Source organism: Tachyglossus aculeatus, chromosome 1 (genome assembly GCF_015852505.1).
Source record: "Tachyglossus aculeatus isolate mTacAcu1 chromosome 1, mTacAcu1.pri, whole genome shotgun sequence".
NCBI classification, from domain to species: Eukaryota; Metazoa; Chordata; class Mammalia; order Monotremata; family Tachyglossidae; genus Tachyglossus; species Tachyglossus aculeatus.
The window spans coordinates 119,291,578-119,307,316 of NC_052066.1; the positions used below are offsets into that span (position 1 = coordinate 119,291,578).

The 15,739-nt window shown below is 43.3% G+C and overlaps 1 protein-coding gene across 1 annotated transcript in view; it reads left to right on the top strand.

Annotated features, from left to right (window-relative positions):
• Positions 1–15,739, top strand: part of ROCK2 (Rho associated coiled-coil containing protein kinase 2) — a 158,090-nt gene that overhangs the window by 67,284 nt on the left and 75,067 nt on the right. The window contains exon 2 of the mRNA XM_038751763.1: positions 15,271–15,352. Coding sequence (XP_038607691.1) covers positions 15,271–15,352 — 82 coding nt within the window. The remainder of the gene's footprint in view (positions 1–15,270; positions 15,353–15,739) is intronic.

A 15,739-nucleotide genomic window follows, 5' to 3' on the forward strand; every position in this document is an offset into this window, starting at 1 on the left:
ATTTGTTGTTTCACCAGATGTCTGTGAAAGGCTGGAGCTCTTGGCTGTTGCCCGAAACCTTACATTGGAAAGACAGTAGCCAAGCAGTTCTCTGGCTGCAATTGCAGATGAACTTGGCTACCAGCCATAGCTAGGGGATGGGGGTGATCAGAAGCAGCCTTCCCTTTCGTAGTTCCTGAGGATGAGTTGTTGAGCCACTAGAAACTGCAAGGAAAGAATCCCATTCATATTTCACAGTTACTCTTTTCTGTAGAGCCTAGAGGAGTTGAAGAGACAGGACTCCAATAAATGTTGCCTTAATTCCCCTGTCAAGAAAAATACCTTTATCAGATGCTCTCCGCCTTTATTAGTGTGGGCTATCTTTCCTTTAACTATTTTATTTGTTTTAGTTTGTTTGATGTGTTATCTCAATACCTCTGTTTCTCACTGCTGTGTTTGCTAATTACACATAAAGAGCTCCTGGTCAAAGGTGATTTTTCAATCCTAGAGGAATATATTTGTTGAGCCCTGGATATTATATAGATGCAGAGAAGTAGCGTGGCTCAGTGGAAAGAGCCCGGGCTTGGGAGTCAGGCTTCATGGGTTCTAATTCCAGTTCTGCCACTTGTCAGCTGTGTGACTTTGGGCAAGTCACTTCACTTCTCTGTTCCTCAGTTCCCTCATCTGTAAAATGGGGATTAAGACTGTGAGCCCCACTTGGGTCAACCCAAGTACTTTGTATCACCCCCAGTGCTTAGCACAGTGTTTGGCACATAATAAGAGCTTAACAAATACTATCAAAAGAAGCAGTGTGACTCAGTGGAAAGAGCACAGGCTTGGGAGTCAGAGGTCATGGGTTCTAATCCTGGCTCCGCCACTTGTCAGCTGTGTGACTCTAGGCAAGTCACTTAACTTCTCTGTGCCTCAGTTACCTCCTCTGTAAAATGGGGATTAAGACTGAGCCCCATGTGGGACAACCTGATTACCTTGTATTCCCCCCCAGCGTTTAGAACAGTGCTTGACACATAGTAAGTGCTTAACAAATGCCATTGTCATTATTATTATTATTATTATTGTTAGTTATTTTATGCCAGGTTACTCGGTTGGAGCTTCTCCATTGAACTCACTTTTAGATTTCATAGTCATCCTGGTTACCCAAAATTAAGCTTTAAAGACTTAGTTAACTGTTATTTCTTACTGCTATAGATTTAGTCACAGTAGGTAAGCTTTGGAGGATTTCTTTCCAGCTAGCTTTAAGAATTATAAATTTAGTTTTAAGAGTTTAGTTATAAAAATATAGTTTTGAGACTAAACTCTAGTCTTTTTTCTTAAAATGCAAAAGTGTATGCACATTACATCTACTGAAGGAATGAGCTCTGTGTTTGCTACTGCTGTGTTGATTTGGGGTCTTCTATATTTAGCTTTTTGAGAATGCTATTTATGCTTTTGTAATATCACACGAAGGAAGTGAACAGTGAAATCATTTTAACAACATATTTCCTGGTTATAATGCCTTATCTGTGAAACAGAGGCACAAGAATGTCATTTCTTTCAACTCAGGCTAACTAAGGCTATTTTGTTTCTACAACACAGTTTGATTCTTTTTTTGGTATTAAGCGCTGAGGTAGATCCAAGTTAATCAGGTTGGACATAGTCTCTGGAACCAGAACTCAACAGTCCAAATAGGAGGGAGAGCAGGTATTTCATCCCCATTTTACAGTTGAGGAAACAGAGGCACAGTGAAGTTGAGACACGCCCAAGGTCAAACAGCAGATTCATGGCAGAGCTGGGATTAGAACTCAGGTCCTCGAACTCCCAGGCCCCTGCTCTTTCCATTAAACCATGTTGCTTTTGGAATATTTATCAGAATTCTCATGATTAGCTACAACATTCTCTTAGATAAACATAGCAGAGGGTAATAGAGGTTGAAAGGAAAATAATTGCTCTTTGTTTTGGGGGGTTTTTTTGAGAGAGATTTAATTTCACTGGTGCTTTGTTTTAGTTAGAATGCAAAGGACAAGCCCCACAAAGTGGTGTCCCTGATGTGTATTTCCTCCCAAAGCGTCTTGCTGGTCTGCCCAAGTCAGGACTGTGACCAAGGCTCCATGAGCCCATACCCACACATTTATCACACTTCATGGTACACGAACGTAGAAACATATACAGTGCTCTGCACATAGTAAGCGCTCAATAAATACGCTCAATAAATACGATTGATGATGATATACCCACAGACAGAGATGGTCAGAGTCTTCTCCTGGGAATGTTCCTGCACCCAACAAGGAAGCAAACAATAAGAACATGAATATACTGGCATACAAACTGAAAAATCAAAGGACGTAATCAGTGTTTCATACAGCATGGCCTAGTGGAAAGAGCATGGACCTAGGGGTCAGAAGATCTGAGTTCGAAACCTGGTTTCCCACTTGTGTCCTGTGTGGCCCTGGTTAAGTAACTAAACTGCTCTGTACCACAATTCCTTCTGTAAAATGAGGGTTCAGTCCTGTTCTCCCTCCTACTTAGACTGTGAGCCGCATGTGGGATAGGGACTGTGTATCTGATCTGATTTTCCTGTATCTACTCCAGCACTTAGTAAAGTGCTTAGTGTATTGTAAATATTTAAGGATGTATTATTATTAGTATTTTTAGCCAGAGAGTGTGACAGGAGTCTCAGTTTATGGAAAGAGTGGTAGGAAGATCCCTAGGAAAAGAGCAAATAGAAAAGAAGAAAAGTAGTAGGGTATAGAAAGGACTGGATATTTAGAAAGGACTGGATATTTCTATTAGCATTTTCTGAAGGTAAGAGCTACAACACCCCTCTCAGGGTTGCACCTGGAGAGTTTCTAGTACTCTACCAGCCTCGACTATGGGAGGGAGAGTCAAGCAGAAGCATATCCATTCCATTCCTAGCTTCGGCAGTGGAAGGCAATCTGCTACAAACTCACCTATGCTGGGCAGCAGTGGCATGGGAGAGAATCGAGTGAGGAAACTCTAGTTTGCTGCACAGAAGAAGGCAGTGGTAAACCACTTCCATATTTTGACCAAGAAAATTCCATGGATACACTACCAGAATTTCAGATGGAGGTGGGGCGTTCTGGGAGAGATGTGTCCACGGTATTGCTATGGGTCGGAGATGACTCGACGGCATTAGACAAGACAAAGAGCTGCAACACTTATTTCCTTGGTCTAGAATTTCATGGTCTAAGACGTGATAGCTAGCCCCTACAATCTTAGTACATTTTTACCTCCCAACAATAGGCAGGAAACAAGGGGACTTGGAAGAGAAAAGCTTAATCAGAGCTGTAGAAAAACAAAGATTTCCACAGGAATTATTGAAATAATTGATTTTTCCACTTATCCAATGTGCACAAATTTTAAAATACGATGTTTTATTTTCCCCTTTGGAAAACATGCATTATAATCATGTAATTAGAGCAGGGTTTCTCAATGTGTCCCTCTTATAATTTTGGTACAGTTAGCAAAAATCAGAAAGTAGGAATCCTATGGCAAATATACTTTCTCATGTACATGGGTACCTCCAGTTTGGAACAACTGGTACATGGGTACCAGTTATTTTAAATCTACATACTAGATTTAAAATAACCCAGCCTGCACACTTTGTACCTCTGATGCTAACCTTCTCACTGTACCTTGATCTTGCCTATCTCGCCACTGACCTCTTGCCCATGTTCTGCCTCTGGCCTGGAATGCCCTCCCTCTACGTACACTACAGACAATTACTCTCTCCACCTTCAAAACCTTAATTAGGGCACATCTCAAAGAGGCCTTCCCAGACTAAGCTCTCCTTTCCTCTTCCCCTGCTCCCTTCCAAGTCGCTCTGACATGCTCCCTTTATTCATCCCCCTTCCCCAGCCCCACAGTGCATACGTACGTAGCAGCAGTTTTATTTACATATATTAATGTCTGTCTCTCTAGACTGTAAGCACGTGTGGCAGTGAACATGTCTATTATGTTGTTATATTGTATTCTCCCAAGCGCCACTTAATACAGTGCTCTCCACACAGTAAGTGCTCAATAAATATGATTGACTAGTGGCTAGAGCATGGGCCTGGGAGTTAGAAGGACTTGAGTTCTAATCCCGACTCTGCCACTTGTCTGCTATGTTATCTTGGGTAAGTCATTTCACTTCTCTATGCCTCAGTTACCTCATCTATAAAATTGGGATTAAGACTATGAGCCCCTTGTGGGACAGGGACTGGATCCAACCTGATTAGCTTGTATCTACTCTTCCATTTCTCCCTCCCCTTTCCTGCTCTTCCCTGGCTGAGGTTGAGGCTAAGGCTGGGAGATGAGATGGGGTAACAACAAAAAAAAACAACCTACTGGAGTATGGGGGTCGGGGGGAAGAACTGGAGGGAGCTGAGTTAAGAGGGGCAAGGGAATGAGGAAGCCACTAGCAGTGGGGAGGCATTTATAGTGTGATTAGTCCCTACCTGTAGGGCTCCGTCATCATTTAGAGCAGGTTCTGGAACAGAACCTAACAAATTAAATGTACGTCTATGGAAAAACAACAACTTCAATACAGCCATTCAGGAAACATTCATGGTTTCAAGGGAGACATCACGATTTCTTATTACAACCCATCCCTCACCCTTTGCCCCTCTCTTGCCAGCCTAGTCACTGTAACTTGATCTCATCTCTTTCACTCCTGACCCCTTTTCCACATCTTCCCTCTGGTCTGGAACTTCCTCCCCCGTCATTTACAGCAGACCATCATTCTCCCCACCTTCCAAGCCACCGTAAAATCACATCTCTTCCAAGAGGTTTTTTTTCCCTGATTAAGCCTCCATTTCCCCTACTTTCTCTCCCTTCTGGGATCTTTACCCTTTAAGCACATACCTGTAATATCTTTGAATGTCTGTGTCCTCCTCGAGACTGTAAGCTTGTTGTGGGCAGGGAACATGCCAAACAACTCGGTTGTATTATACTCTCCCAACACTCAGTGTAGTGCTCTGCACAGAGTAAGCCCTCAGTAGATACCATTGATTGATTGTATCACAGAGTACACACACACACACAGATATATATATATGTATATATATATACACACATATGTATATATATATATATGAAATTGTACTTTGTCTAGACACCTTAAAAGGTAAGCCATTTATCATTATGAACCAAATGTTAAAAAAAAATGTTCTCGTGGCTAGAACCAAATACTCTGTGGGTACCTGTATTCTCTGAGGAACTTAGGGAGGTAAAGTAGAGCTCCTTATCTCTGAGAGAGCTTGCTCCTAAGCCATCTCAGGCAACTGATACTCTAACATCCTTTTAAAGACCAAGACTTGTCAGAGAGAGAGATTCCACAAACCCCCTTTGGAAGCTGTCCCCATGTTTGAACAGTCTCCATTGGAAGAAGATTATTGTATCTCACTCAAAAAATCCCCATTCTTCAGTTTAAAACAAGTTTCTCCTTTTTTTTCCCTCTCACTGAAGACGGCTTTTGTGTTTTGCAAGATTATCAAAATTGCTTTGTGAAATTTGTGTCTCATAGGCCCCAGATTTTCTTTAGTTGGGTGTTATAAAATAAATATGTGGGGTGGATTTCCACCATAGAAAAATGTTTTTCCCCCATTGTGCTCCTTAAGCAATTTGAAAGGTTAGTTTGATTTGAGAATTAGGTTGGTGTATGGCAGTTTTTCATTGAGGGAGGATGGAGAGAATTACAACTCAGTTTTGTTATGAAATACAATATTGCTTTATGTACCATAGGCTCAGTTTTAATGAGGTGTTTTATATTTCTGTGCAATTTTATAAGTGATTGAAGTCCTGTATACTTTAAATTCTACTGTATCACAGGCCCTTTCCCAGTCATCAGGATTTGTTGTTAAAGCTTACTTAGACTGGGAGCCCCATGTGGGACAGGGGCTGTGTCTGACCTGATTATCTTATTGTATTTATTGAGTTTACTGTGTGCAAAGCACTATACTAAGCGCTCGGGAGAGTACACTACAACAACAGACAGGCATATTCCTTGTCCACAATGAGCATTCAGTCTGGAGGGGGAGACACATTAATTTAAACAAATAAGTAAATTATATGTGCTGTGGGGCTGGGAGGGAGGATGAATGAAGGGAGCAAGTCAGGGTGACGCAGAAGGGAGTGGAAGAGGAGAGGAGGGCTTAGTCAGGGAAGGCTTCTTGGAGGAGATGTGCCTTCGTTAAGGCTTTGAAGTGGAGGAGAGCAATTATCTGTCTGATAGGAGGGATGGCATTCTAGGCTAGAGCAGGCAAGCGGTTGGCGGTGATACAGATGATTATCTTATATTATCTAGAATGTCTTGATTCTACCCTAGCCCTTAGTACAGTGCTTAACAAATATTTTAAAAGATCCATTACAGATTTTCAAATGAGCGTACATGATCCACATAAATGTTCCTGATGACCCTTCTACTGACTGCCTTCTGTCACTCCTCAATTCCACTGACCTCCTACTGCACACCACCTCGCCCGCTCACCAACCTGGACACACACTCAATCTCATCATCTCTAAGCACTGCCACAGTCTGTACCCTCACCCACTCTGAAATCCCTCTATCTGACCACAACCTCCTCACTTTCCTCCTCTCCCACACACCTCCTCCCTGTAAATCTGTACTGTTCCCTCAGAGACCTCTCATCTTTTGTCCCCATCCAATTTTCTCAACTCATCATGCCCCACTTAGCCTCCATACCCAAACAACCTCCCTAAATGACCAAATAGATGCTCTCAACACTCTATATTGAACTCAACTCACTTGCTCCCCTATCCCTTTGTTGATCTCGTGCCACTAACCCACAGCCTTGGATGCAGCGTGGCTCAGTGAAAAGAACCCGGGCTTTGGAGTCAGAGGTCATGGGTTCAAATCCTGGCTCCGCCACATGTCAGCTGTGTGACTTTGGGCAAGTCACTTAACTTCTCTGGGCCTCAGGTACTTCATCTGTAAAATGGGGATTAAGACTGTGAGCCCCCCTTTGAACAACCTGATCACCTCCCCAGTGCTTAGAACAGTGCTTTGCACGTAGTAAGTGCTTAATAAATAGTAATAATAATAATGACATTTAAGTGCTTACTACGTGCAAAGCACTGTTCTAAGCCCTGAGGGGGAATACAAGGTGATCAGATTGTCCCACGTGGGGCTCACAGTTTTAATCCCCATTTGCCAGATGAAGTAACTGAGGCTCAGAAAAGTTAAGTGACTTGCCCGAGGTCACACAGCAGACATGTGGTAGAGCTGGGATTCGAACCCATGACCCCTGACTTGAAAGCCCGTGCTCTTTCCACTGAGCCACACTGCTTCTCAAATGCCATCATTATTGTTATTAATATCACCGGCATAGTCTGCCTCCTTCGCTTTTGTGCTCAAACTGAAGAGGGCTGCTGACAAAAATCTGAAGATCAGGCTGACTTCATCCACTTCAAGTTTATCCTTGCGTGCTTTAACTCTGTCCTCTCCTCTGCTTGGCAAAATTATTTCTCCACCCTTATTGACACCCATGCCCATCGCCCTCGCCAACTGTTCCAGACATTTAACTCCCTCCCCAGGCCCCCTGTCCCCCTGCCTCCCGCATCACTTGCCCCCAGTGAGCTGGCCACCTACTTTATTAAGAAAACTGATACTGTCAGGCGTGAGTGCCCTAAAATTGCTCCTGCCCCTCCTTAGTCCCTTCACCTTCTGGCCCCCTCTTCAACTCTCCCATCCTTCCCAGCTCTATCTCTAGAGGAGATCTCCTGCCCCCTCTCAAAAGCCACCCCCTAACCTGCACATCTGACCCCATTCCTTTGCACCGTATCAAAACTCTTGTCCCCTCCCTTCTTCCCTCTTTAACAGCCATCTTCAACTTTTCACTCTCCAGTGGATTTTTCCCCACTGCTTTCAAACATGCCCATGTTTCCCCTATCCTAAAAAAAACCCTCCCTTGACCCATGGCTCCTTCAATGTATCACGCCATCTCCTTCCTACCATTCCTCTCCAAACTAGTTGAGTGAGCTGTCTACACCCGCTGTCTCAAATTCCTGTCCTCTGATTCTCCTCTTGGCCCACTCCAGCCTGGCTTCCATCCCCTTCACCCCACAGAAACTGGCCTCTCAAAGGTCACCAGTTATCTCTTTCTTGCCAAATTCAATGGCCTCTATTCCATCCTAATCCTCCTCAACCTCTCAGCTGCCTTCGACACTGTCAACCACCCCTTTCTCCTGGAAACATTATCCAACCTCATCTTCACTGACACTGTTCTCTCCTGGTTCTCTTCTTATCCTTTGGACCATTCATGCACAGTCTCCTTCGTGGGCTCTTCCTCTGCCTCCTACTCCCTAACTGTGAGGCTCCTTCTAAGGTTCAGTTCTGGGTCCCTTTTTATTGTCCATCTACACCCACTCCCTTGGACAACTCATTTGTTCATATGGATTCAAGGACCACCTTTTTATAGATGATACCCAAATCCACATCTCCAGACCTGATCTCTCTCCCTCTCTCCAGTCTCACATCTCCTCCTGCCTTCAAGACATCTTTACTTGGATGTCCTCCCATCATCTCAAACTTTTAACAAATCCAAAACAGAACACCTTATCTTCCCACCCAAACCCTCTCTGTGACTTTCCCATCACTGTAGATGGCACCACCATCCTTCCTGACTTTCCCATCTCTGTTGACGGCACTACCATCCTTCCCGTCTCACAAGCCCGCAACCTTGGTGTCATCCTCGACTCCGCTCTCTCATTCACCCCTCACATCCAAGCCGTCACCAAAACCTGCCGGTCTCAGCTCCGCAACATTGCCAAGATCCGCCCTTTCCTCTCCATCCATACCGCTACCCTGCTCGTTCAAGCTCTCATCCTATCCCATCTGGACTACTGCACCAGCCTTCTCTCTGATCTCCCATCCTCGTGTCTCTCTCCACTTCAATCCATACTTCATGCTGCTGCCCCGATTATCTTTGTCCAGAAACGCTCTGGGCATATTACTCCCCTCCTTAAAAATCTCCAGTGGCTACCAATCAATCTGCGCATCAGGCAGAAACTCCTCACCCTGGGCTTCAAGGCTCTCCATCACCTCGCCCCCTCCTACCTCACCTCCCTTCTCTCCTTCTACTGCCCAGCCCGCACCCTCCGCTCCTCCACCGCTAATCTCCTCACTGTACCTCGTTCTCGCCTGTCCCGCCGTCGACCCCCGGCCCACATCATCCCCCGGGCCTGGAATGCCCTCCCTCTGCCCCTCCGCCAAGCTAGCTCTCTTCCTCCCTTCAAGGCCCTGCTGAGAGCTCACCTCCTCCAGGAGGCCTTCCCAGACTGAGCCCCTTCCTTCCTCTCCCCCTCGTCCCCCTCTCCATCCCCCCATCTTACCTCCTTCCCTTCCCCACAGCACCTGTATATATGTATATATGTTTGTACATATTTATTACTCTATTTATTTATTTATTTTACTTGTACATTTCTTTCCTATTTATTTTATTTTGTTGGTATGTTTGGTTCTGTTCTCTGTCTCCCCCTTTTAGACTGTGAGTCCACTGTTGGGTAGGGACTGTCTCTATGTGTTGCCAATTTGTACTTCCCAAGCGCTTAGTACAGTGCTCTGCACATAGTAAGCGCTCAATAAATACGATTGATTGATTGATTGAGTGATTGATTCCTGTCTCGCAAGCCCATAAATTAGCATTGTTCTTGACTCCTCTCTCATTCAACCCATATATTCAATTCATCACTAACCCCTGTTGGTCCCACCTTCACAACATCACCAAAATTCACCTTTTCTGCTCCATCCAAACGGCTACCATGTTAATCCAATCGCTCATCCTATCCTGCCTGGATTACTGCATCGGCCTCCTTGCTGACCTCCCAGCCTCTTTCCTCTCCCAACTCCAATCCATACTAAGCTCTACTCCCCTGCTCATTTTTCTACAAAAATGTCCAGGACATGTCACCCCACTCCTCAAAAAACTCCAGTGGTTGCCTATCCACCTCTGCATCAAACAAAAACTCTTCACCATTGGCTTTAAAACACCATCACCTTGCCCACTTCTCCCTTAGCTCGCTACTCTCCTACTACGACCCAGCCCGCACGCTTTGCTTCTCTAATTTTGACTTTCTTGCTGTGCCTCGATCTTGCCTATCTCGCTGCTGACCCCTAACCAATGTCCTGCCTCTTCCTAGAACACCCTTCCTTCTCAAATCTGACAATTTCTCTCCCCCCTTTCAAAGCCTTATTGAAGTCCCAGACTAAGCCCCCCCTTTCCTCTTCTCACACTCCCTTTTTCATCACCCTGACTTGCTCCCTTCATTCTTCCCTGCTTCTTGCCACACAGCACTTATGTACATATCTGTAATTTATTTTTTTTGTGTTAATGTTTGTCTCCCCTCACCCTCTAGACTGTCAGCTTGTTTTGGACAGGGAATGTGTATATTTATTGTTGTATTGTACTCTCCTAAGTGCTTAGTACAGTACTCTGCACACAAGCATTCAAAAAATAAAATTGAATGAATGATCCGTTTTGATTCAGAAAGTGTCTCATTCAGTGAGCAATGTATGCAGCAATTTTTCAAGAGTCCTGTTACTTTTTTGCTTAGTAGCTACTTTTTCTTTTGCCTGTCCAGTTGACGAAGTGCAGATGTTAAACATTTGTGGTGGACCACAGGTGTAGTTTGTCTTGGCAGGTACCAGGAGTAGAATGCATTTTTGTGAGGAATATCATTCTTGTTGTGAAGGTGTGCCTGACAAAGTTGAGCACTTAACAAATACCACAGTTATTATTATTACTAAAGATGGATGTGTACCAAATGTCCCAACTCTAGGTTGCCTTGTTTTTTCATATATTGCTAGTGCAGTCACTTGTGTTAACAAATAAGAGCAGTAATACGCTGCTGTTGCTTTCTCTATCCAGGGTGTCTCCAGCCCAGACACTGAATCATGCTGATTCAAATTGCTTTTTGTGGCTTGGTAATGTGGAATTTCCTAGGGATTAAGATAAATGTAAGAAATTCCAGCAAGATTCAGTGCACATGTCAGAGACGAACTATTTGCTTAGCTCTTGAGTGCTCTGGGGAAAGCAGATGGTTTTTTAGGTGTGAAATCCACCTAGTAAGTAGAATTTTGGGGGTAGGCGGCCTAATGGAAAGAGTTTAAGATTGGGAGTAAAAGCCCAGATTCAAGCCCCAGCTCTGCTCCTGGCCTGACCTTGGACAAGTCAGTCAGTCAGTTTTATTTATTGAGTGCTTACTGTGTGCAGAGCATTGTACCGAGCACTTGAGAGAGAACAATACACAGCATGGCTAGAGAAGCAGCGTGGCTCCATGGAAAAAGCACGGGCTTGGGAGTCAGAGGTCGTGGGTTCTAATCCCAGCTCTGCCACTTGTCAGCTGTGTGACTTTGGGCAAGTCACTTATCTGAGCCTCAGTTGCCTCATCTGTAAAATGGGGATTAAGGCTGTAAACCCCCCGTGGGACAACCTGATCACCTTGTATCCCCCCAACGCTTAGAACAGTGCTTGGCCCATAGTAAGTGCGTAACAAATGCCATCATTATTATTATTAATAATATAGGACACATTCGCTGCCCACAACCAGCTCACTTTACCTCTCTGGGCCTCAGTTTCCTTTATCTGTAGAAGAGGGATGAAGTAGATTGTGAGCCTGGTAACCTTGCAACTACCCCAATTTTTAGCACATACTAAGCATTCAGTAAATGTAATATAATTCATTTTATTGGCCATTTTGCTGATAAAGATGTGCATTTAGAGTGGTATCAGTGTTAATGTTCTGAAAGTGGGGCTTTTTTTTAATTTTTAAATGAAATACCAACAGTATTCACTGACATCTGCATGACACTTGGTCTGAGGGAGAACCAGAGGGCTCCAGCCGGATAGAGCGCAGGCCTTGGGAGTCAGGATTCATTCATTCAATAGTATTTATTGAGCGCTTACTGTGTGCAGAGCACTGTACTAAGCGCTTGGGAAGGACAAGTTGGCAACATCTAGGGACGGTCCCTACCCAACAGCGGGCTCATTCATTCAATCGTATTTACTGAGCGCTTACTGTGTGCAGAGCACTGTACTAAGTGCTTGGGAAGTACCTGGGTTCTAGTGCTGACTCTGCTGCTTGTCTGCTGTGTGGTCTTGGGTAAGTCACTGAAGCAGCACGGAGTAGTGGCTAGAGCCCCGGCCTGAGAGTCAGAAGGTCATGGGTTCAAATCCCAGCTCCACCACATGTCTGCTGTGTGACCTGGGGCAAGTCACTTAACTTCTCTGAGCCTCAGTTACCTCATCTGTAAAATGGGGATTACCACTGTGAGCCCGCCGTGGGACAACCTGATCACCTTGTATCCCCCAGCGCTTAGAACAGTGCTTTGCACATAGTAAGCGCTTAACAAATGCCATCATTATTATTATTATTATTAATCCCGGCGCCGCCACCCGTCTGTTGTGTCGTCAGCCCCACGTGGGACGCGGATTGGGTCCGACCCGATCTGCCCTGGTGCTTAGTACGGCGGCTGGCGGATAGTAGGCACCTAACAGGTACCACGGTTATTTCGTCGTTGTTATTAGTAAGAGGAAATGAGGGCTCAGGGAAGGCCTCTTAGAGGAGGTGGGCTTTTAATAAGGCTTCGAAGGTGGGAAGAGTGGTGGATATATGTGTGTGTGTGTGTGTGTGTGTGTGTGTGTGTGTGTGTGTGTATATATGCACCTGTATATATGTATATATGTTTGTACATATTTATTACTCTATTTATTTTACTTGTACATATCTAGTCTATTTTATTTTGTTAGTATGCTTGGTTTTGTCCTCTGTCTCCCCCTTTTAGACTGTGAGCCCACTGTTGGGTAGGGACTGTCTCTATATGTTGCCAACTTGTACTTCCCAAGCGTTTAGTACAGTGCTCTGCACACAGTAAGCGCTCAATAAATACGATTGATTGATTGATTGACACCAATTTTTGAAAATCATTGTAAGGCAAAGTATTTAGGTAAGAAGTGTGAAAGAAGAGAGTTTGATCAGTGATGTCCAGAGGCAGGGACAATGTTGCAGAACATGACTGATGTAATAATACTTGTGTGTGTGTGTGTGTGTGTGTGTGTGTGTGTCTGTCTATGTGTGTATAAGACGTTTGACTTTGTTGTATAGGTATCCCTCTCTGAAGCCTGTCTTTTGTTTTTTGTTAATCTCATGAACAATTTTCTTTTGAATATGAACATTTTCACAGATATTGAAAATATTCAAATGCGAAGAGTTGTAGGTAAAGCAAAAGAATGAGAAAATTGAAAATTGCTAAGAATCGAGGTATTGAGCCTTATATATTGTGTACTGCAGTTGCTTTTGAGAGATTACTGTATTGGTTTTTGATAATGCTTCTATTGCAGGCTTGCCAAATGCATTCCTTCGGTAAGGGAAAGTTTCCTGGAAGAGATATGATTTTAGGAAGACCATGAAAATAGAATGCGATGGTTCTGATTTTTTTAGCAACAAAGACATGTACATTAATAATTGGATGCAAGAGGGAGTTTGGAGGAGGTTGAAAACACATTTCCTTTTTTTCTGCAGAAACAATGGCATTCAGATACCAATTTAGAGAGGAATAACTGCACAAAAAAATATTTCAGAGTTTGGATCACCTTGAGAAACTCAAAAGAATATAAAAACGCGGTTTGTAAAATGTAGTTTTTCCCCAGATGAGAGAGCAAATATTCTAAGACAGGAAGAAAATATGAGGAAAATACTCAGTGTTTTCCTTTACTGTGGCTCCTTTTTCTTTAGGTGAAGGAAGATGTGTGAGTGATAGGTGAAGGAGTCAATCAGTTGTGTTTACTGAGCACTTGCTTTGTGCAGAGCATACAATTTATTTATTTTACTTGTACATATCTATTCTATTGATTTTATTTTGTTAATATGTTTTGTTTGTTCTCTGTCTCCCCCTTCTAGACTGTGAGCCCACTGTTGGGTAGGGACCGTCTCTATATGCTGCCAACTTGTACTTCCCAAGCGCTTAGTACAGTGCTGTGCACACAGTAAGCGCTCAATAAATGCGATTGATTGATTACAACGTAGCAGAGTTTGTTGACGTGTTCCCTGCCCTAGAAAAGCTTACAGTCTGGGGTGGCACTGGGAGAACATTTGTTCAGACACTTTATCAGTCGTGATTGATACTGTGAGCTTGTTGTGGGCAGCAAATGTGTCTGTTGTATTGTATTCTCCAAAGCTCTTAGTTTATAGTGTTTTGCACACAGTAAACATTCAATAAATACGATTGAATGAATGAATGAACAACACTAATCTTAGTGTTTCCTGTTTTGCAAAGATTGGATTCTGGCAACTTTCAACCATGTAGTCAATCTGTCACCAACCCTATTGGTTCTGCCTTCACAACGTCACTGAAATCCACCCTTTCCTCTTCACCCAAACTGCTACTACATTAATCATATCCCACCCTGATTCCTGCGTCAGCCTCCTCACTGACCTCTCTGCCTCTTCCTGTCTTTCCCCACTCCAGTCTATATTTCTCTCTGCTGCCCAGATCATTATTCTAAAAAATATTTAGTCCATATTTTCCCACTCCTCAAGAACCTCCGGTCATTGCCCATTCACTTCCACATGGAACCGAAACTCGTAGCCATTGGTTTTAAAGTACTTAATCAGCTTGCCCCTTCCTACTTTACCTCCCTGATTTCCTACTGCATCCCAGCCCTCAGACTTTGCTCCTCTAATGCCACTTTACCCACTATACCTCAATCTTGTTTATCTTGCCACTGACCCCTTGCCCAAGTCTTCCTTCTGAACTGGAACTCCCTTCCTCTTCGTATATGACAGATCACCCTACCTTCAAAGCCTTAATGAAATCACTTCTCCAAGAGGCCTTTCCTGAATAAGCCCTCTTTTCTTTCCCCTACTCCCTCTCCCTTCTGTGTTGTCTGTGCACTTGGATCTGTATCCTTTAAACTCTTATTCATTCACCCACACCACTTACATAGATAGCCTTAATTTATTTATTCATATTAATGGCCTTCTCCTGTAGTCTGTAAGCCCCTTGTAGGCAGATCATGCGTCTACCAACTCTGCTGTATTGAACTCTCCGTAGCACTTAGTACAGTGTTCTGCACATAGTAAAAACGCAATAAATGCCATACTTCGGTAAAATGATCATTAAACTTTTAGCAGTTTCCCTCTGTGTTTGGGCATTTGTCAGATACTAAAGGAAACACAGTCCAGGTGCAGCGCTCACCAAAATTAAAAGATTACTGTCAATATTGTTTTAGAAATTTGAGAATCATCACCTCAATCACATTTTTTTTTCCTTTACAGGATGGTTTGAATTCTTTGGTCCTTGATCTGAATTTTCCTGCTCTAAGGAAAAACAAGAATATAGATAATTTCTTAAATAGATGTAAGTTTCACCTCAATCTTTATTATAATAATATTAATAATAATGGTATTTGTTAAGCACTTCTTTGGCAAGCACTGTTCTAAGCGCTGATTGCAAGTGATGGCACCAGAGGTAATTCTTTGAATTTGGTCAAGAATATGTTGCAGATTTTAACTTTTAACAACTTTTTTAAAGTTTACTTCTTTAGCATAGTATTGATTTCAGATAAATCTAAGCTGTATTTGTATGTGGAGAGTATGAAGTTTTAAAACACTGTGAGCAGTAAAGCCTTGTTATGATTTTAGAACTAATTATTTAAAGAGCTGTAAAATCTTCCACTCTAGTTCAAAAATATACACTATTTCTTGTAAGCACCTATTTAATATTGATTTTAATATTGTAACTGAG